The 20,008-nt window shown below is 38.9% G+C and overlaps 3 protein-coding genes across 4 annotated transcripts; 1 reads left to right on the forward strand and 2 right to left on the reverse strand.

The window, feature by feature from the left end:
* Window positions 1-551: 551 nt before the first annotated feature.
* Window positions 552-3,746, reverse strand: LOC113668063 (sulfotransferase 2A1). The gene is made up of 4 exons (XM_089195258.1): window positions 3,169-3,746; window positions 2,672-2,766; window positions 1,963-2,223; window positions 552-793 (listed from the first exon to the last, which is right to left on the reverse strand). The coding sequence occupies exons 2-4, from the start codon at window positions 2,678-2,680 to the stop codon at window positions 782-784; spliced, it is 282 nt and encodes a 93-aa protein (XP_089051384.1). The 5' UTR covers window positions 2,681-2,766; window positions 3,169-3,746; the 3' UTR covers window positions 552-781.
* A 2,873-nt stretch (window positions 3,747-6,619) lies between these two features.
* On the reverse strand, window positions 6,620-12,536 carry LOC113668069 (heme A synthase COX15). 2 transcript variants are annotated; one of them, XM_089197456.1, is made up of 9 exons: window positions 12,360-12,536; window positions 11,941-12,046; window positions 11,251-11,437; window positions 10,632-10,818; window positions 9,827-9,997; window positions 9,565-9,646; window positions 8,673-8,827; window positions 8,294-8,407; window positions 6,620-7,668 (listed from the first exon to the last, which is right to left on the reverse strand). In XM_089197456.1, the coding sequence occupies exons 1-9, from the start codon at window positions 12,420-12,422 to the stop codon at window positions 7,531-7,533; spliced, it is 1,203 nt and encodes a 400-aa protein (XP_089053582.1). In that variant the 5' UTR covers window positions 12,423-12,536; the 3' UTR covers window positions 6,620-7,530. The 2 variants fall into 2 exon arrangements, with proteins under 2 accessions (XP_089053582.1, XP_089053583.1); XM_089197457.1 differs by having other exon boundaries at window positions 11,941-12,040; window positions 12,360-12,513.
* Window positions 12,537-12,584: 48 nt separating this feature from the next.
* LOC113668072 (pseudouridylate synthase 1 homolog) lies at window positions 12,585-19,828 on the forward strand. Its single transcript, XM_027183953.2, has 15 exons — window positions 12,585-12,928; window positions 13,302-13,405; window positions 13,964-14,057; window positions 14,485-14,553; window positions 15,178-15,244; window positions 15,435-15,532; window positions 15,938-15,965; window positions 16,152-16,230; window positions 16,681-16,726; window positions 16,825-16,918; window positions 17,411-17,481; window positions 17,588-17,632; window positions 18,023-18,097; window positions 18,641-18,711; window positions 19,515-19,828. The coding sequence occupies exons 1-15, from the start codon at window positions 12,683-12,685 to the stop codon at window positions 19,741-19,743; spliced, it is 1,416 nt and encodes a 471-aa protein (XP_027039754.2). The 5' UTR covers window positions 12,585-12,682; the 3' UTR covers window positions 19,744-19,828.
* The last annotated feature ends 180 nt before the right edge of the window (window positions 19,829-20,008 follow it).

The following is a 20,008-nucleotide window of genomic DNA, read 5'->3' on the forward strand; positions in this document are numbered from 1 at the left end:
AGATAGAAACTTTCCATGAATCAATTATTCCTGGATCTCGTTTCAAAACATCAATTTATTCATTTGACAAGCTTGGGCCGATCAGGAGCCCCTGGACAGACCCATTCATTTATTCATTCATTTACCTATTTATTCATTGGCTTTTTTTTCTAAATTAATCATCCCTTGGCCCCTCCTCCTCTCCCATCCCGAATCGAGGCTTTATTTCACCCGTCGCCATGCCAGGTGTTCCGAGTGCAACCGACAAAATCGAAAAGCCAGTTCGTGACCGCAATTGCCCACGGACAACATTTTGGAAGTTTGACGTTTCAAGTATTTTTACTTGCTTTGTTCAGCAAGCCGGGGGTGGGGGGGGTGGGGTGGGGTGGGGTGGGGTGGTAAGGGGAGGGGTTGGGGTGGTAAGGGGAGGGGGTGGGGTGGTAAGAGGAGGCGGGGCTTGGTGGTCACAATGTATCGGCCGATATCGGCCAACTTTATTTGTAGGAGCCTGGCTTGTTTATTTACCAATTGGGATCTACTTTCGAGAAAAGGATGGTGTTGCTGCAATGGGGTCGATTGTTGCTGCAATGTCGGTAACAGCCTTCTTTACTCCGTTTCCAAAAAATCAATTCTTTCTACTTATTCAGCAATAAACGTACACTAGTTAAAGATTAAATTAATGAAAAGATCATTTGAGGGCTGGATTAACTGTTCTACAGATCAATTTAATTTCCTAATTATTATAAAATTCATATCATTCCTAAAGTATTCTTCTCCATTGAACGGACCGTTCGGTATCTTTTTAAAACTCGTCTTAAGATAAGATAAGATAAGATAAGATAACTTTATTTATACACGGTATTTCCATCAGTTGTTAATTATCTATAAAGGTATATCTATCTTCCTAACTATAATAAAATCTAATAATAACAATTCAAATAAAAGAAACAAATAAAAAAAAAAATCTGCTTTTCATGGAGGCCGTGTCTAAAATTTACTTAAAATTAAGATATTACTTTAAACTGTGGCGACTTAATTTAGATTTGAAATCGGTCAGTGAAGACGCTTATCTTAGGTCTAAGGGTAAGTCGTTCCACAAGTGAGTTCCGCTGTACAAAAAACTTCTCTTAAGATAATCAGTTCGAGGTTGTGGAAGAACTAATTTGTTTTCCGTATTCCTTAAACGATAAGCACTTATATTGTCACGATATACAAATCTTGATCTCAGATAATCTGGTGTCATACCATGTAAAGTTTTATACATTAAGATAGATTTTTGTTCCAATCTTTGATAGTAGAGTCTTCGCCACCCTAGTGCCCGGAACAAATCATCTAAATTACTATCATAGCTCGCAGACATTAGGATGCGAGCTGCCCGATTTTGAAGCCTTTGCAGTTTTTCAGAAAGGCCCTTGTTACAGTTTCCCCACACTACATTACAATAATCAAAATGTGGTTGAACAAGGCTATTATAAACTTTAATTAGAACATTAAATGGAGTGAGGTGCCGAATTCGTTTAATTGCACCAATGGCACAAGCTATCTTCTTAGAGATGTTTTCAATATGACACTCCCAGTTGATATTTTGATCGACATAAACTCCAAGGGACTTAACGGAGGTTACTTGTTCTATTGCGATTTCGCTTACAGTAAGAGAAGGACTTTCCGTAAATTGTGATAACTTCTGCCTTGATGCAATAAGCATAAACTCAGTTTTTGTCATATTTAGGGTAAGCTTGTTAGCACTCAGCCATTCGTACACATTACTCAGGTCGTAATTAAGGCAATAATTTATATGATCAAAGTCAGTACTGGCAAGCGTCAGGCTGGTATCATCTGCGTACATTCTGGGTTTCGAATATGTCAGACAATGTGGTAAGTCATTAATATATATTAAAAACAGAAGGGGTCCCAAAATTGTTCCCTGGGGAACACCACATCTTAGATATTTCGGAGTTGATTTACAAGAATTTACATGGCAAATTCTAGTCCTGATCCAGCCAATTTCTCTTTGATCAGAGAATCAAATCGCTTGCTTTGGTCTTCAGTGAAATAATCCTTCCAGTTTCCCACTTCACCTTTACGAATGCAAAGACCTTTGAACCCTCTGAGAAAGGAAAAATTAGAGTTTCCTTCTTTTTGCATGGCGTTGAATGATGTTTGGCTGACAATACGCTCCAGAGTCTCGAGGGGAAGCTCTTTCCCAATGAAAGTGGCAATTTTTCTAATTGCACCAAGCAAGTCCTAGTTAAAGGGAGGTTCGAAAAAACAATGAGTGATGTTCTGTAATGTTAGTTGGCGATAATATCACTACATAAAAAGCAGACTTTTTAGAGTAACGATGAAGCCCGTTAAAACTAAAGCTGAGGGCACCATACAGAGTGCAAGTACCAACGAAATGATCGTGATGAATATTTATTATGGCCAAATGATGTCCTTTAGCGTAGCAAAATATATATTATAGATAGCAAACTATGGATATGCTACCAGTTTGTAAATTTTCAATTTTTTTTTGGTTTTTTTTTTCGGCCTTATCTTAAGTTCGACCAAAACAGGAAGCCAAGATGATTCATGACCAAGATGTACAGGACCCCACTCTCCTCCCCTCATCAGGCCTACATTCTCTAACCTTGACTTAACGTGCTCGAAACAAATCTCAAGTGCTTTCCAGACCCCCTCTTTTCACACTCACCTCCTTCATGTCCTCGTAATTTAGAATCAATACATCAGGATCATCCTTGTGTTTCCACCAACTGAGGACATGATCAAACCACGGGCCATAATAGACTACAAACAAGATCAGGTAAATCAGCAAAATAAAATATTGCTTTTCTTTTTTCCCGAATCTTTGAGCTCCAACTTTAAGATTTTCTCAGTATCAGTCTCTAAGCTTTCCGTCAGTGGAGCCGACAACCTCGTTACCAGGGTTTTTCTTCTGAAGGAAAAAGGTTCCCTGGGAACGAGGTTATGGGGACGAGCGAGAACGGGCACAAACGACTAACAGTAGGTGAGGTTGTCGACTGAACACCGCGGGTCTTTGCGCGCGCTCTCGCTTTTTCGCCTCTTAACACGAAAAATGTGTTGCATGCTACGGTTTTGCTCCTTGATTAGGTCAATTAGGCAAAGGCAAAAGGTTGTAAAAAATTAGCTTAATATAGATAACTTTACAAACAGATGCAAATCAGTAACCTTTCCCTTGATAGAACAGCTCAAATAACTCATCCCAGGAGAGAGCTTCTCTGCCAGATACTTTCCCTCGGCGGTCCGCTGTCGCACGGCTCTCCTGTTATTGAGTTTTTTGATCGTGGGCATACATGCTTCTGGAATTTCTATTCCACTATCCCTGTTGATGTTGTCAGGGTGAAGTCTTATATGAATTGCCTCTTTGACCCCGCGCGTGTAGTAATAAGGGTCACGATCAATAAACTTAACTTCGTTCCAGAGTGGCTTGTGTCCGGTGTTGTGGGCATGCTCTGAAACGGCGGTGGTCTCGGTACGGGCGAGTCTTTAAGATGACGTAGTTTTCAGGATTCCCTGTGAATGCGGCAAGGTATACATCGGAGAGACTGGAAGACCCATACAAGACAGAATTAGGGATCACGATCGAGACATTCGACTCGCCCGTACCGAGGAGGCAGGTCAAAGTAAAAACATGAAATAAAAAAGGAGGGTCCCCATTAATTTCAGTCCTCATTAAAGGAGGATCCTCACCTTTCCAGATTCCAACCCTTTAAAATTCGCATATCTTGTGACCAACTCCGTATATCAATGTTTAGTTTGGGTATAAGCATTGATAAGAAACACTGTGCATTAATGAAAGCTTGAGCGAGAGTATTTAATGCAATCTATATAATAATGTTGCATGTTACAATGTGGTAACTTACACGGCAAAATTATATAATCACACAATTTCAAACATAGGAAGTCAGGTTATTGACTCACCTGCTTCAACTTTGTGGGCTTATTAGGTACAGAGAAATAGATATGGCAAACAGTTACAATTAATACAAAGTTGAAAGTTTGAAAGCTAAAAGATATACTTTACAATCATCAGACCCTATGCATCCTAGCAAAGAAAGGGTCAATTACCACCATAACTTCTCCCAAATGTTCATGCTTACAGGAAGTCATTAATTTTTATCACTAGGTGGTACTGTACTTAAAATAGTTCTACCGACACAAGTACATTTTTCTTAAGTTATCTCATAACATATGACTGTTCAGGTCATGTGGAAAGTTCCTGCATAGGGCGAACATTTCAATTACTTCAGCAAACTGTAATCATCAGAATTGCAAGCCAAGGTGTATTTACCAAGTGCTCAAGTTTCCAAATCAGTCACCTAATTGTTACAGTGGAGTTCACTCCTTTTTGAGGCTATCTTCAGCTTGATCATCCTGTAATAAGGGAAAACATCAAATGTTACTCACATATTCAAATAATTACCTGAATCAAAATTTATAATTTTTTGATCAACCTGATTCCTTTAATTATGCTCCAGAAATAGTAAATGATATTGAAGAGAAAGGAAGAAAGTTCTTGAATGTAGAATCCAAAATCTAACTAACTCACTAGTGAATAGGAAAAAGCTCAATGTGTTTTTACTGCTTCTTTCATTCTAAATATTACAAATCAATCACGTCGCCAAAAATTGCAAAATACTGAGAATTACTGTTCAACTACAAACTCACCAGTTTGATTTCCCGCTCAAAACGCGTGTTGCAGATTATTTGCTCACGCAGCTTCATTATCTACTGGCTCACGTGAAGCCCTCGTGTAATGCCTAACCGTATGCCCGCGGTACGCTGCACTAAAGCTCGGCGCTCGAGTTTGCGCACTTCATTGTGATCTGCCAGTGTCCCCTGGCACTAATGGGGTATCCTGGTTACGTACTCAATCGCGCCTGCGCATTACCTTCTCCTTTGCCCTTCCATTGCGTAATGGTTAAGTACGTTCCCGCAATGCACTTGGCCGCGCATGCTAAAAGCAGCACCTCGTACAGTTGGTCGTACGGTCGTACGGTCGTAAGTCCAAATTTTTTCAGCTTGATGGGTTACAACTATTTCGTATAACTATGGGGCTACGCTGCGCGCACTGCGAGCTCCGCAATTAGAGAGTTTAAGAAACGACGATGGCGATTTTACCTACGAATCTCGCGATACTCTAAAGTCATTTAGTTTCTCGCTGTCCAAACTATTTCAAAACTGAATATGGAACGCAGCGTTAAATTAGAAATAGAAATTTAAAAAATTAGCCGTCGTCGTTCACGTTTTCCAGAGAACGCAAAGTTTAGTTATGTCACGTTATTGTTTTGCAGAGGACGCAAAGAAATTTACAAAGATTTATAACGCACGTGCATAGCTATTGTTTTGCTTATTAAACCTTTTGTGACGTTCCCGTTGCCGTTGTGGTTTTTTAAACTCCCTACTATTATTGAAACAGGAACGTGAATTTATTTTTACATGGCAAACCTCTCCTTGCAATACTTTGACACGACTATTTATGTATACCAACACCAGAGGAAACTGGTGTTATTCAGTAAAGAATGAAGCACTTACTTGCAAAATGAAGTAAAAGTTTTCAGGGCTCTGAAGACAGTCTATAACGTGTTAATGAGTACCACACTGAGAAAGAGTCCGTTATCCAAAAGAGGGTAGCAAAGGGTTTTTGCTTGACACGTGATGGCCCCAAAATCTGAAGGATAACGCGTGATTGAACCCAAATGAATGAGTTGCCAGTGATCGGATCCTTGTGTTTGCACAAAGACTTCCGGGATCGCCACGGGACAAACATTGCAAATAGGTGGCGAAAGGTTGTGTCGACGTCTATAAAAACGATTTTGGAGAGAGATCAACGCTTTTTCGACGCAGTTTTAACATCAATGGAGTAAGATAATGTTGATACGAGGAAAGTGTAAGTTTTGTTTTGTCATACCAGTCCTCGCGAGATAACTTGTGAGCCATGTTCAAAACTACGAAAAAATTGTCAAAACTACGACTACTAACTTATTAAATAACAAACTATGATGACTATGGTGCCCAGACGAACACCTCAGATGTCGAATTGAAAAAAATAAAAAAATCTTCGTGAACAGAACTTCGCGGGAGGTGAAGCAAACAACAAGCTATTGGATGAAGAGGATACTCAACGGCGCAAATTGAATAGTAATACATACAGCTTAACTCTTGTGCTAAATATTTTAATTCTTTAATTTGTTTTTACTGTGTTTGATACTTGTAACGCACGATGTGATATTGCGATACGAAGCATGTGTAAAATCTCTAGGTGCGTCTACTTTCGACGAGTAAGTCGCCTTAATTTGTCGAACAAAGAGAAATATAGCAAGTGTAACGCTATTCATTCTAGGATAAAAAAACCTTTGGATGCAATATGATTTCTAATGATACATCCGATAGGTTGAAATCTTGCTGTATTAGCTTAGCGTACTTACTCATTTTTACCCCCCCCCCCTCCTTCGCCTCTCTGTCGAAACGTATCACGACTTCTCCTGCTTCATGCATGATTGACTTATGATCCAAATAACGAAATCTATTTGTGAAACAGTCGTCCGAAATAAATGGAGAGTTTAGGAGAAAGCAGGCACACCCGATCAGTAGTTTCAGCTGGAATAGCCAGGAAAAATGTTGCATTAAAACTTTATTTCGGAAATTCACATAAAATTTATCTCCAGCAGTAAATCAGTTTCCTTTTTCACAGAGGTAAAGGCATCTAGTGCATGAAGTCATTCTTTCCAAAACATAAATTACATTCAAACTGAATTTAGGTTCGCTCAGCTTTACGCGTGAGAATGGAGGAAGACATACGCCTACTGTTAGATGCACTCTTAGTCCTGAACGAGTTTGCACCCTTACCGTATCCAACTTAACGAATATCCTTGTAGCAAAAGCAAAATAATCACACTGGCCAATCAGAACAAAGGAAATATCAGGAGCCAATGATAACTCAGAGCGAACACAAGTGGCCGCCGTCACGCGCAGGAAGTCGCACGTAACCGTAGCTTCCTTCTTCCGTCTTTGTTTGATCTCGTCACGCAACGCGTGGGAAGAGGTTACTTCGCGTGACGACTAGATCAAACAAAGGCTGCGAAGAAGACAAATGTAACCGGGACCAAGTCACAAATGGTTTAAGTATTGCACCTGATTGGTGGGAAAGTTGGCGCCAACTTTCGCGATGAATCAAGGTGCGCAGCGGAGCAGAACTACAGCAATTTCGGACTATTGTCAACCTTCAATTGAAAATTGCTCTGGCTATCGTGCTCGCTGCGTGAAAAACTTCGAAAAGAGCGTTGCCCTTTCTTTAAGTGTTTAAGTATGTTGAAAACAATGTCTGGCACGCTCAATAAAAGCTAGATCCTAAAAGAGATGCCGAATGCTTTCAGTACTGAGTGTATAGGCATGTATCAATGACATCTTGCAAACTTTTCACTTCGTCAAACAGCCTTCCTCTTATATTCTCAGCCAGGGTCTTCTCATATAAACTCAGCAACAGTCGCCCAAAACCGAAATTTGGTTAACAACTGGTACAAGGAGGCCTCATTTTGGTACTAGGGGCTTACGGAGTTCGTTTGTGAGCCAAAGAGCAATTGTTAACAATGACACAGCACCAGCTTGATGTAACGCAGCGAGATGAGTTGGAACATATAACAAAAGTGTAGAAATACCGAGAGTGACCTGAAATAGAAAAAAAAGTCAAATAAAAAAACGATGACTCAGAAAGAGTGTAAAGTAGAGAAACTGAATCAAAAGACTACTTAAGCCTGCAGTGATTTTGCGAGCGAGAGCTTATTATATTCTTGGAGAAAATTATAGCTACCATCTTTGATTTCTGTGTCAACGGAAGGTTGGGGAGAGAAAGAAATTTATACCAACTTTATACCAAGTCTGTCTCGTATCTAAAATTTGTTCTGAGGAAAAAGGCGCGAGTATTTCAAATAATTTTCCAGGACATTGGGAAAGGAGATTTAACTCCCATAAGTGACAAAGAAAAATTTCCTTCATACAATATCAAGCACACAAGCGATGAGAAAAAAATGCATCAATTAGGGGCTTGTAAGTTGATCCAATACCAAATTCTTCAACTAACATCGAAAAAATTGTATGGCGTATAGTAAGGAGAATTACTAATGAAAACTCGGGAGTGAAAGGGTGAGGCTATGTTATGAGGACTACACAATAATTACAACCAAGGAACATCTCGATCCTAGGCTCGAAACGGAAACTGAAAGGTATAAAATACACACTATAGGGTTAGAAGTTTTCAAATTTGTTGGAAGTTTTAAAATCAGAATTACGTCACCTGCATAGCGGACATTCCCAGCAGACAGTTTAACGCTATGTTAGCTCTTCCAGGTAGTTTTAGTGGTCTCGCGAGTAAAAACAAAATGGCAATGGAAGACACAGTGGTTGTTCCCTACAAAGAAGAATATTTCAGTGCGTGATCAGTCGTTAATTCTGCGAATGGAATTGTTCTTTCACCATTTGTCACACAAAGCAATAGCAAGATGTCACGCAACACAGGAAGGAGGCATTAAAATGACCAGAAATTCTTCAAACTGTACAAAAATTTCCCGTCCTTTCTTTGACCAGCCCACGCGCGTTTGTTTTTAACTGAATTACTCAAAGCACTAGCTACCAGAAAAAGTTACTACAATATTAAATCAAAAGCATCAACTCACAAGAATTCTGTGTACAAACTGAGTTGTTGTTGGGTTTTCGAAAAAGTTTTTCCATTTCGGTTCGAGTGCGAACAAGTCGCTTGGAATCCAACGGTCTGCCATCTTGGGAAAAGAGTTGTAAACAAGGCCAGCGTCTAAACCAGCGACAAACGCACCTGTAGGGAGAGGGGTGGAGTTACACTGAGAGAGAAGCCACTATAGACGAAGTGAACGACGAAACGTGATAATGCCGCATGAAAAAGTCAATAATTTACAAACTTGAGCCGGAAACAATAAGATCGCATGAAGAGAAGGGGAGTTTGTTAGGTGGGTTGGTTCAGGCAGATTGGAAACGTGCGAAGCCGCGTGAAGAAAACGCACGCGGAGGTCAGCGCACATGTACGTGGAGAAGGCCTAAGAAGAGACAGGAGTAGATTCGAACTTCGGGGGCTACGCAGCCTGTTATAAATGCCACCATCATTTCTCCTTTTCTTGTAATACTGCAATTTTCTGCGTGGAGCTGAGACAGCAAACTAGTCTCGAAAATATGAGACTGCTGGTTGATACAGAGATACCACGGTACGCTTTTAGCGGAGCTCGCGTAGCCCCATAATTATAAAAAATAGTAGTAACCCATCAAACCGAAAAAATTTGGATGTACGACCGTACGACCGACCGTACAAGGTGCTACTTTTGGCATGCGCGGCCAGCTGTACCACGGGCACTATCTTATAATCAGTCCTCTACACGGACACGGAGTAGTTGCGAATGAAAATCCATTAATAGTACCACGCACTTTATCCATAGTAGGGGCTTTAGTTTTGTTGAAGAGACGTGCGGGGAAAAAAAATACGAGCTCCGCTTTTAGGCTTGCCTAAATCTATATATTATGCAATGCCAGTTTGATACTCACCTGAAACAGCAGTGAGTGCTACAAAGCCCTTGCATGTGTGAGCAAATCTTCTGAACTGCCTTAGTTGTGAAGTCATTACATACTAAAATAAACGGAACAAGCTGGGATAAGATCACAAATAAAATAAACAAACAAAAAAATAACCACATCCTACAGCCTTTTAACATATCTAATTACCGAAGTATCTCTCTGATTTCTGTAAACTTTTAAGAGTTAGAAATTCACTATCTGTGCATCTTGAAAAAAAGTCAACCACACTTACTCTTGGTCGAGGGATGAACTGACTCAGGCCACACCACACCAAACCAGAATACAGAAGAAAAGCAAGTGACAGATGTGCAGCGAGGCGGTACTGACTGACCCGGGGTATCTCTGTTTTACTGATATGTTCCTCATCAAGGCCACTCTTCACCATATACCATCCCATCAAACCCTGTCACAGAAATTGAGAGACAATAAGGGGTGTGTGTGTTGGTGTGGGGGGAACTGTTGTTTGATTGTCATTGCATCCTTAAAATGGTAGTTTAGGTAGGTCTGTATGGGGAAAAATTGGACCTGAGGCCTTGATTACTGCCACCAGCCTTTGGCCTAGGAAATCACTTTAGACCAAGGGCAGACTTTTTCCCAGACAGACTGACCGAGATCAGTAAAAAACTCATCAAACATTTTTGCAGCTGGTTTGTTTTTTTCTGCTGGCATAATTGAGAGGGTAAGTGTACATTTCCTTCTTCCTTTTTCTTCTCCTGTACAGTAATATATAACAGATATCATCAAAATGGGGTAAAAAGAAAAAAGTGATACATGACACAAAGTTGAAAGTATAAATCAGATATTAGTGTCCAAAATCAGAAGCAAGTCTCTAAAAATGGACACTAGTATCTAAAATCAAACACTAATGTCTAAAATTGGACACCAGAGTCCAAAATTGGGCACGAGTGTCTAAAATCCAACACTAGTGTCTAATGTTGGTCAATAGGATCTAAAACTGGACACACAAATTGAATTTCAGATAAAAAAAATTTTGTTTGTGGTATTAAAAAATTGTAAGGAAATCTTTAAGTTTCTACCTGACTCAGTAACAGGGCTCCAAACACTCCAACTCTCATCTTCAATCCCTTATTAAACCAGCCCTTGTACCAGAAGTATCCTGCTGGGAGATAAAATGCAACTCCAACCAAACGACCCCACATTCTGTGTGCATACTCCATGTACCAGATCCACTTAAACTGTGCGAGACTGATTCCTTGGTTGGTACTATAAAAAGAATGCATCTTTGTTATTAGATTCAAGGATTAGGTCAAGATGCTTAATAATCCTCTGCATCCAAGGGCTTAAAGTAAGAAATCTTATGTGGATGATCTGATTAAAAAGTATCATTTTCAGCCAAAAATTTGAGGTAGGGATGCAATCCCATATTGAAGCAATGAAGGTGATTTTTAGGAACTCTGAAAAAAGGAACCCTTGAAGGGTGCTTAGTAGGTAAAAAGTAGCAGGATCACTCCATTAGAAAAACTCTTCCTTAGATATTGTTTCATTTCATTTTGCAGTAATGAAAGTACTGTTTGGGCTTAGAGTTACTCCACTCTTGTAGGTCCTGTCTTAATTTAAGGGAGGAGTGTAAGCTCATACTCGGCAAAGAGGCTTTTTACTGGACTCAAGTATAGTCATCAGTATTGTTCTCCTTACTATTTATATTCAGGAAACTTCTGGTATTTTTCAAACTCCTTCTCCCACTCCTCTTGTGTTGTCGGTGGCTTCATTCCTTTGATCAGATGCCAATCAACCATTGACAAACCAGATTCTGTTAGCCGTGTGACTCCTCCCAGAACAACGGAGCCAACTGCCATGCCAGCACATCCCAATAACCAGAAGCCTTAAAAATAGGTGAAAATTACTGTGCTTTCATTAATTCATATTAACTGATGACTGTAAATGTGTGTTAACAATGCTTATGGTTTACAAAATGTAAAGTGAAGAGGCTGTATCTACAACTGATAACAGTGTGAAACCAAATGTTAATTAAAAATGATTCTACAAATAATACTTGTCATATTTCTGACAGAGAAAGTAACAGAAGAGGAAAAAGAGAGAATATAGTTCTCCTCTACCACTAAAGTTTTAAAAATCAAAATATATGAATTGTTAAAATTTTTTTTCTGGTAAATGTTGTCTTGACCTTCTCTTTCCCAGCAATAGGAAAAATAAGTTTACAATACTCAAGGTTTCAGAAATAGCGATTGACTTTGTTTTGTATTCACTGCTAACGACCTGATTAAAATCCCTGCTATTCTTTGACAGCAGTGCACTATGCTCTAAACCAAGATAACCAGACCCGTCAATAAGCTACGATCCAAACCCGGAAGAAAATTTCTATACCTGTTATTTTGGAGGCTCTGGGAGAGATTTCAGCTGTTGCTGTAGAAGCCTCTGTGGTAAGTAAATTGCGGCATCCTCTTGATAAATTGCCGAGTCTTACCTGAAACTTTGAGCATCAGATGGTAATGATCACATAACTGTGCTACAGTTAATATCGGCAATAAAATTGATGGAGGCTATGTTATGTAATCGCACTAACACTATTTCATCATACTTTGCTGACAAACATTTCGTGCAAGTATTTTTGACATTTTTCTAAGTCAACCCAAATACCGAATTAGCTTCAACATCCAGTAGAAACATGCTTGAATGTACTAAATCTAATTTCAGTTCCATTTACACGAACTAGACAAGCTTGAAACCGAAGCGAAACATTAACAAGAAAATTGTTAAAAAAAAAGAACAAACGTTTTCCTCACCGATTGTCTCGGCAGAGCATTTAACGAGCAAAGACCTCTGATAGTACACCCTAATCGTAACATTGTAGTCAAAAATACGTTATTTTACAAGCGTGACACTAAGACATGAACTCAAAGAGGATCCACATAATATTCGTTCACGAAGCAAGGCTTAAACGCGGGAAACTGGGTCAAACTATAAGTCTTATACGACACATTTGCCTCAAAATGTGAATCCGCTAGATTCATGTGGGCTCACTATTGAATTTGCTTTCTGCTTTTTGTCAAATCCTTTACCACTTTCATATAGAAGTCTTTCATTGAAAAATTGCTGCATTTTTTATATGAGCAGACATCTCGCCTCTTTTCTAAGTAAGATTTATAAGCTATCTGTGCAAAAATTAGAATATTCAGCTGTGTCAAGGCTACTGAAGAATATGGCGGAAGATACCACGTGCAACGCAGAGCAATTTTCAGAAGAACCACACAAGACTCAGGGGGAGAACGACGGTTTGAAGAGGTGCCTAGATGATGACAACACGACAGAAGATACTGGAAAAAAGAGAATGAAAACAGAACCTGGCGAGAAGGTACAAGAAAATGCTTCTCTAGGTATTCTACAATCAGCCCACATTGAGTTACAGGGAGACGTTCCATTACATTCGAACTCCCCTCCCCCCTCCCCCCAACAACCTCATCCCCCTAACCCTAACCACCCCTCCCTAGAATGGAAAGATTTGGATAGAGCCTGTCAATATATTTTTTCAAGGAGACTTAAAATTTTTTTTTCTGCAATGCAACTTTCAAAGGTGCAGGTGAAAAAATGATATTGTCAAAATGTTGCCTTCCACAGGGAGGTTAGAAGAAAAATTGTCTTCAACTTTTGGTATGATTTATGTCACTGACCTGCATGTGCTCTAGATCTAGCTTTTGATGAAAATTCAAATTACTGTTATTTCACAGGCTGCTGATGATGAGAAGAATGAAAAAACCTCCATACTTCCAAGAAAAAAGAAGTGTGCACTGCTTTTGTCTTATTGTGGGGCAGGTTACAATGGAATGCAAATGTACGTATCACTGCATGGTGTTGATGATCAGGAAAAAATATTACAATTTTGTTTAACATACAAGATTTAATTTGTACAGGAGACTGCCCTGCATAGCTGATGCAACTGATCCCAGTTTTTTTTTTAATGGAATGATAAGGACTGCATGTACGGTCACTATTTTGTCTCACTTGTAGGATTTTAATCTTGTTGTATAATATTTGTATTGAGGTTGCTACATGTTCAGCATCACCCCAGAGTAACGGTTGTGGTGTACAAAAGTGTTCAGGTCCACTACATGACTTTCAACACAACTTTGTTCTCACAAGATGAGTTGTGTTTTGTTGTTGTGGACTAGAGAAAAACACAGCCCTAATCTTTGCCAGGGAGTGTTTTAATCAGTAACTATCTGGTGACAAAAAGGGCAACATTCGTCTACTTTGTTTTCAAAGAAAGACCATGGGGAAAATGCACAGGAAGTAAACAGAAGATGGTTGATAATAGAGTAGTGTACTCAAACTTGTATGAAAGTTTTTTGATTTTAATCAGCTAATTTCATTATCTATTTTTCTTGTCTAGTAATCCTGGTGTTAAAACTATTGAACAAGAACTGGTCAATGCCTTGTTTAATGCTGAAGCAATAACTGAAGATGGAAAAGCAAACATGGGAAAGGTTGGTCATGGGTGACTCTGCAAAATGCTTACCTCTTTAACCTCTAAGAGTGACTGGTTTCTAATTTCTCCTCACAGCATCAACCTTGAATCAAATGTAAAGGTTGTGAAAATAAAGGAACTTGTCACCAATTTGCAGAGCTCCTGATTGTCTAACAAATTCTCCTTCTCAGTGCTATAGGAGATGTAAAGAGAACAGTTTGGAGAATATGATTATCAATGTTAGGTTGTATAGGGTTAATTGTATTGGGTAATCAGACTTAATGGAAATATAGAAATTGTAATTTGTATGTCATTGCAGACAAATAATGCTGGGTTTAGTCTTTTTCCATTACTGTAAGTATAGATGCCATTTCTTTATTACCAGCATGATAGAAGTTGCTTAGGAATAAAACAGTAACTTTATTTCTGTATTGTTTTCACTCTAGATGTCCTTTCAACGATGTGCTAGAACAGACAAAGGTGTTTCTGCCGCAAGACAAGTTGTGTCTTTAAAGATAAGTGTCACAATAGTTTTTTGTAATTACACTGTAAACTGCTGTGGGAACCTGTGATTCTCTGCGAGCACCAAGTTTATGACCACCTCTTCCTATAGTTATAAGACATAAAAGAATTAAGACTGAGTTTTATTTAACCCTTTTACTCCCATGAGTGACCAAGACAGAATTTCTCCATACAGTATGAATACAATGTTGGGCAGACAAGTGATGAGAATAAAGAAATTTATCATTTATGGGATTATTAGTTAATCCAATACCAATTTTTCCTAACTAACATCATAAAAATTGTATGTCAGACAGTAAGGAGAATTACTACAAACTGAGATCTTGGAATTGAAAGGGTTAACCAGCCAGCTGTCCTTGAAACCCTCTTACATAAATGTGAAATGTGTACTGAATGACTGTTAGTCAAACTGGACTTCATAGGAGCAATTATTATCACCAGCACAGTGTACTTTGAAAATGTATTTCTCCATTTAGACAGTTCTTTTTGAGTCATTTCTTTGGAACTGTGCATGTACACCTACTGAGTCTCGGATTGCTTTATAGAGTACTTGCTGTGTACAAAAATTATTATATGTACTGGACCAAATGTTAACTGTTTTTCCTCTCTATGTGTACATGGTACCATTGCAGAGTCTCTTGCCAAAGATTAACGAGCATCTTCCACCTGAAATAAGAGTCATTGGTGAGTCAACTTACAGAACCCTTCTTAACCTTTTAGAGTCAATTAACCCTACATATACAGTTTTCATTGCATAATTCATCCTCCAAGAGTCAGAATTAAGTAAACAGGATATGGACGGAAAATTTCACAGAAATTTCTCATACTTGTCAAGTTTTGCACTACAGATGTTCCTTAAATTGTTTTTTGGCAGCCATGAAAAGAACAACCAGAGGCTTTGATGCCAAAGGAAACTGCTCAGCAAGGACATATGAATATCTCACTCCGACTTTTGCTTTTGCCAAAGATTATGTAAGTCTTTTTTTGCTTCAAGATATTCTATCTCTTTCTTGATAAAAATATGTCAATAAGAATCAACCAATTTGTTGTTCTTTCAGTTAGTTGATCAATCAGTCAAAACTAACTTAAGTTAGTAGGTCAATCTGTTAGTTAGTCACTCAGTCAGTCAGTCAGTCACTTGGTCAGTCAGTCAGTCAGTCTCTTGGTTAGTCAGTCAGTCAGTCAGTCAGTCAGTCACTCTCTCAGTCAGTCAGTCAGTCAGTCAGTCACTCTCTCAGTCAGTCAGTCAGTCAGTCATTCTCTCGGTCAGTCAGTCAGTCACTCTCTCAGTCAGTCAGTCATTCTCTCGGTCAGTCAGTGTTACACATGCTGAATTTGTGTCTGTTGACAGCTGCATATCTTCCTTTCCATTTCCAGCAAAGAACCACAAATTACAGAGTGACTGGTATGTACTTAAGTTGTGTAAAAGGTTCAGCAACTGTTTCATACATCAGATATTTTGTTATAACCAATGGCTTCTTCTTGTTTGAATTCAAAGCAAAATAAGCCAAGTATTTTCTTGGAAGTTTGCCTTGAAGTTGCTGCATGTTTGTCAATGTTCAGTTATTTTTTTTGTCATCTTCTTAAACAGATGAGAAAATTGAAGAGGTTAATGAGATCCTTTCCAAGTTTGTTGGAACACACAATTATCACAATTTTACATCAGGCAAGTGAGTACAAGCACTTGTCTCCTAATGGAAACTATGATTAATTTGCAGTTTTTCAATCCAAGAATCAAATTTGTATCATTTATTATCATTAATAATCAATTGATATATCAACGGGTATATCATGTATCATCAATGAATGAATGATACTTTTTGACAAGAGAGCATTTTAACCAAGTGTCGTGACCAATCAAAGTATTCAGTCTTCAGAAAGGAAAATGTCAGAAGGAATCAATATGAACTCAGAAACAAGAAAACTCCCCCTTCTTCCCATAATTTATTGTCGTTTCTACAAGAGGGTGCCATGCGAGCCTCCTGGAACAATCACAGACAAGAGTGCAGCTGAACTGCTGCAATCATGAACTGCTTCCGACCCCCGTTTGAAAACGGCTTCGAATTTTAAAATCCTTTTTAGGTCGTTTTGCCTTAATAGAATTTTGTTTCGAATTTCAGGAGGTTTAATGATGCCAGTGCTCACAGATATATCATGAAGTTCAAGGTAACATTTTGCGACAACAAACTGGTAACAGTTTCACAGATAAGCTCGGGCAGTAGAAGGCTCGGAAGACTCACCTTAGTGACTTTATCCTTATTTAGTGTGGTGAACCTTTTGAGGAAAGCGGAAAAGAATTCATCACGATTTCTGTTAAAGGACAAAGTTTCATGCTCCATCAGATACGGAAAATGATTGGTAAGGCTTGCTCGTGAATCCTAAAGCCCTCCGTTTTTGAGTTTAGAGAAATCTTTTATTTAGTATTTTAAGTGTTTGAGTGGACTGCCTTCGCTTTACTTCGCTTTGTGATTGATCTAGAAAACTTGCTCCCGCTTATCCACCAATCATATGTAACCTAACCTTGCTCTCTTATTGGTTTTGACATTTTGCGCGCGCCACCCTCTCCACCAATTAGATCCAAAATGAAAATGGATAACGAATGTGTGGTAAGCGTTTTCCCGCGCTGGAAGCACGTAGTGTGTTTTTACTACGAATTCTCATCGGATCCTTATGATTTTTTCTTGGCTTTGTTTGACCATTTTAGTATCACGCAATGCAATCGGAACGTGTTCTCTAATTGGAAGGGGTGAAGATGATCTGAGGTTGGGATGTAAAGCGCAGCTGTTGGCCTTCTTGGTACTGTTTTTGTACATTTTTTAAACTACATGTGCCATTTGATATCGTTTGTAGGCCTTGTCTTGGCGATCGTCCGAGGTGTGGCTCCTGTTAGTACAATTGAACTGGCCAGGAAAGAGAAAAAGGTACTTGTATGCATGTGTCGTTTTAGATCTAGTTCAGTCGTTTTATCGTTGGATTTGATTCCTGAACACAGACACTCTTGAAATAATTTTTTATCGTTATCTTCAGGTTGACATCCCGAAAGCCCCTGCGGTTGGACTGGTTCTTGACGAGGTAAGCCTCGCTCTGGGAATATTTTATACATTTACCTTTATCGGAAGCATTTAACCTGCTTATTACTCTATTATCTGTCGCTTTTTAATGGAAAATGGTCCTCGTTTATTCGTTCCTTCTTCTCATCCTCTGCTACCTTTTCTCAGAGTAAGATCTCAGAATATGCCATTGTGGTCGGAATTAAACCAAAAACTTTATGTACTACTTTCTTGGCACTTTCACGAACTCCGTAGCTTTGCAAGTTTTTGCACGTTAAGTTCTCAAATATTGCACTCATTGTTAGCCAATGACACTGTCTTATTGCTGCAATTTCCTTCTTACATTATACTGATACAAATGAAAATGAATTTATTTCCTCCTCCATTTTAAGTGACTATTGTGTTCATTTAGGTCCACTTCGATGCCTACAACCGTCGCTATGGCTCTGATGGGCTACACGAGACGTTAGAATGGAATGACAACGAGGTTGGTTCGAATAACTTGAAGATTACCAATATAGCAGTTTTGAATTGAGCGACCAAAGTTATCGCAACTGCCAATCATAACAAAGGTTTAAATCATCATTGACCAATGGGAACTCAGAGTAAAAATAGGCAACCTGCTTGAAGCGCGGGAAAACGCGAGTGACCAAGTCATAATTGGTTTTGGTTTTGCATCTGATTGGTTGAGAGAGTGGCGCGAGTTTCCTAGACCAATCACAGAGCGAAATGAAGCAAAACCAAAGCAATCCTGGATTATTCTCGGTACTCGGTTGAAAATTGCTCCTTGTCTTGACTCTGGTGATGACTTCCGCTCAGGTTGTCGACACGTCAATCGTTGTCACCGAAAACAGTCGTTTTTAGGACCACTCGCCTAAACAACAGTTACTCTTGGTGTGAAACCCTTTATGCGTAGCAAACTTGACACGAGTATTATCGAGCGAGGAAAGGGATAAAAATAGGACGAAAATAGAAGTTGAGCTGATTTATTCCAGTTTTACATTGAATTCTTTGTATGTTATCTTTTCAGGAGGAAATACAGAAGTTTAAACACCAATATATCTACAAACATATTATCGACACAGAGGCTCGGGAACATTCGTATCCTTATGTACAACAACTCAACGGGACGAATTTGTTGAATTTTAAAGGAAAGTAAGCTTCTAAGGGTCATACATAGCACAAGCTGCCTTTACTAAAAGTTTTTAGACGGCAATACGTTAGGTGTTTTTTTATTACTTGGGGCAAGAGCACTAATGCAAAAAGAAGCCCCACGTAGAAAAAAAAGTTTATTCTTTTGATCAGGGATGTCAAACTTTGTGAAATTTTGAAAGAGATGTCAGTTGTGAACTGCTCTTAATTGCAATCATGATTGTAAAGATTTGTTGTCGTTTTTTCTCAGGGCTTTGACACATAATTTTATCTTACGATTATTGCTGACCTCATTTTCGGAACTGTAGTTTCGCAAGTGCTTTTAAATTAAATGAAAGCAATTGTAGTTAGTTTGTGGAGTGTACGTAATTCGGAGTTTGAGTTAGCAAATGTGAAGAGAAGATTAAGATAGTTTGGCCGTACAACACTGTTCGATTGATTGTTTTGAAATGAACAAATCTTGCGTTGTCACATCGGCCAATACAGAGATTTATCAAGAAGCCAGTCAGAAATTAAACTGAAAACATGAAAATGCCTGAAGCGCGGGGAATTCCCATTTTTGTACCTGATTGGTTGCGAAAGTGGCGCAAGGCTTTTTAAGACCAATCCTACGGCAGTTACGAATTACTTAAACACTCCCAAAAGAAGTGGTTTATACGGCGTGAAGGTGATCAAAAAATCTTCTGACCCCTCAACAGAATTAAAACAAAATGAAATGGTTGTCACGAAATAAACCCTTGACTAACTACTAGTATGATGAAGTGGCTTAGGTCTTTACCAGACCATACTTACACGGACGAGAGAATGGAGGAGATTGGCACTAAAAAAGACACCAATATCGCCAAACAAAACACAACTGATTCAAACAACGCTGTACCTCATGACCACTCTGGTAATCAGGGGGAGAGTAGCGATACAAAACAGATTACCGAGAGAGGGGATAGTGACAAGAAGGAAGATGCTGAGGCAACAGTTGTTTAAGAATAAATGCAATCGTCACGGTTGTTGGGGAAGCAAATGTTGTATAATTTTAAGAAAAACAATTAAAGATACTCATTTTTCGCTATCCGTTTGCTTGAGTTAGTCATCCAGAGAACTCATCCTTTAAGAAGATTGAAAAATTGTTTTGCATTTGGAACACACACACAGTGATACTTTTGTTTAACAAACGTGCGCACAAGAGCAGAACCTGCCAAAATATGCTGGAGTTTTAAAACAATTTTTTTGTGAGAATGGTAGTAGTCTA

This window comes from Pocillopora damicornis, chromosome 2 (assembly GCF_964200805.1).
Source record: "Pocillopora damicornis chromosome 2, jaPocDami1.2, whole genome shotgun sequence".
Lineage (NCBI taxonomy): Eukaryota > Metazoa > Cnidaria > Anthozoa > Scleractinia > Pocilloporidae > Pocillopora > Pocillopora damicornis.

What these genes read in the sequence shown, in the direction of transcription:
- LOC113668072 (XM_027183953.2), top strand. Translation starts at nt 12,683, where the DNA reads ATGAGCAGACATCTCGCCTCTTTTCTAAGTAAGATTTATAAGCTATCT. An exon ending in GGTTACAATGGAATGCAAAT is followed by an intron (nt 13,406 to 13,963) that starts GTACGTATCACT and finishes TTTCTTGTCTAG; the next exon opens with TAATCCTGGTGTTAAAACTA. An exon ending in TAGAATGGAATGACAACGAG is followed by an intron (nt 18,098 to 18,640) that starts GTTGGTTCGAAT and finishes TTATCTTTTCAG; the next exon opens with GAGGAAATACAGAAGTTTAA.
- LOC113668069 (XM_089197456.1), bottom strand. Translation starts at nt 12,422, where the DNA reads ATGTTACGATTAGGGTGTACTATCAGAGGTCTTTGCTCGTTAAATGCT. An exon ending in ATGCTCTGCCGAGACAATCG is followed by an intron (nt 12,047 to 12,359) that starts GTGAGGAAAACG and finishes TGATGCTCAAAG; the next exon opens with TTTCAGGTAAGACTCGGCAA. An exon ending in AAGTTTCCTGAATATAAATA is followed by an intron (nt 10,819 to 11,250) that starts GTAAGGAGAACA and finishes TTCTTTTTATAG; the next exon opens with TACCAACCAAGGAATCAGTC.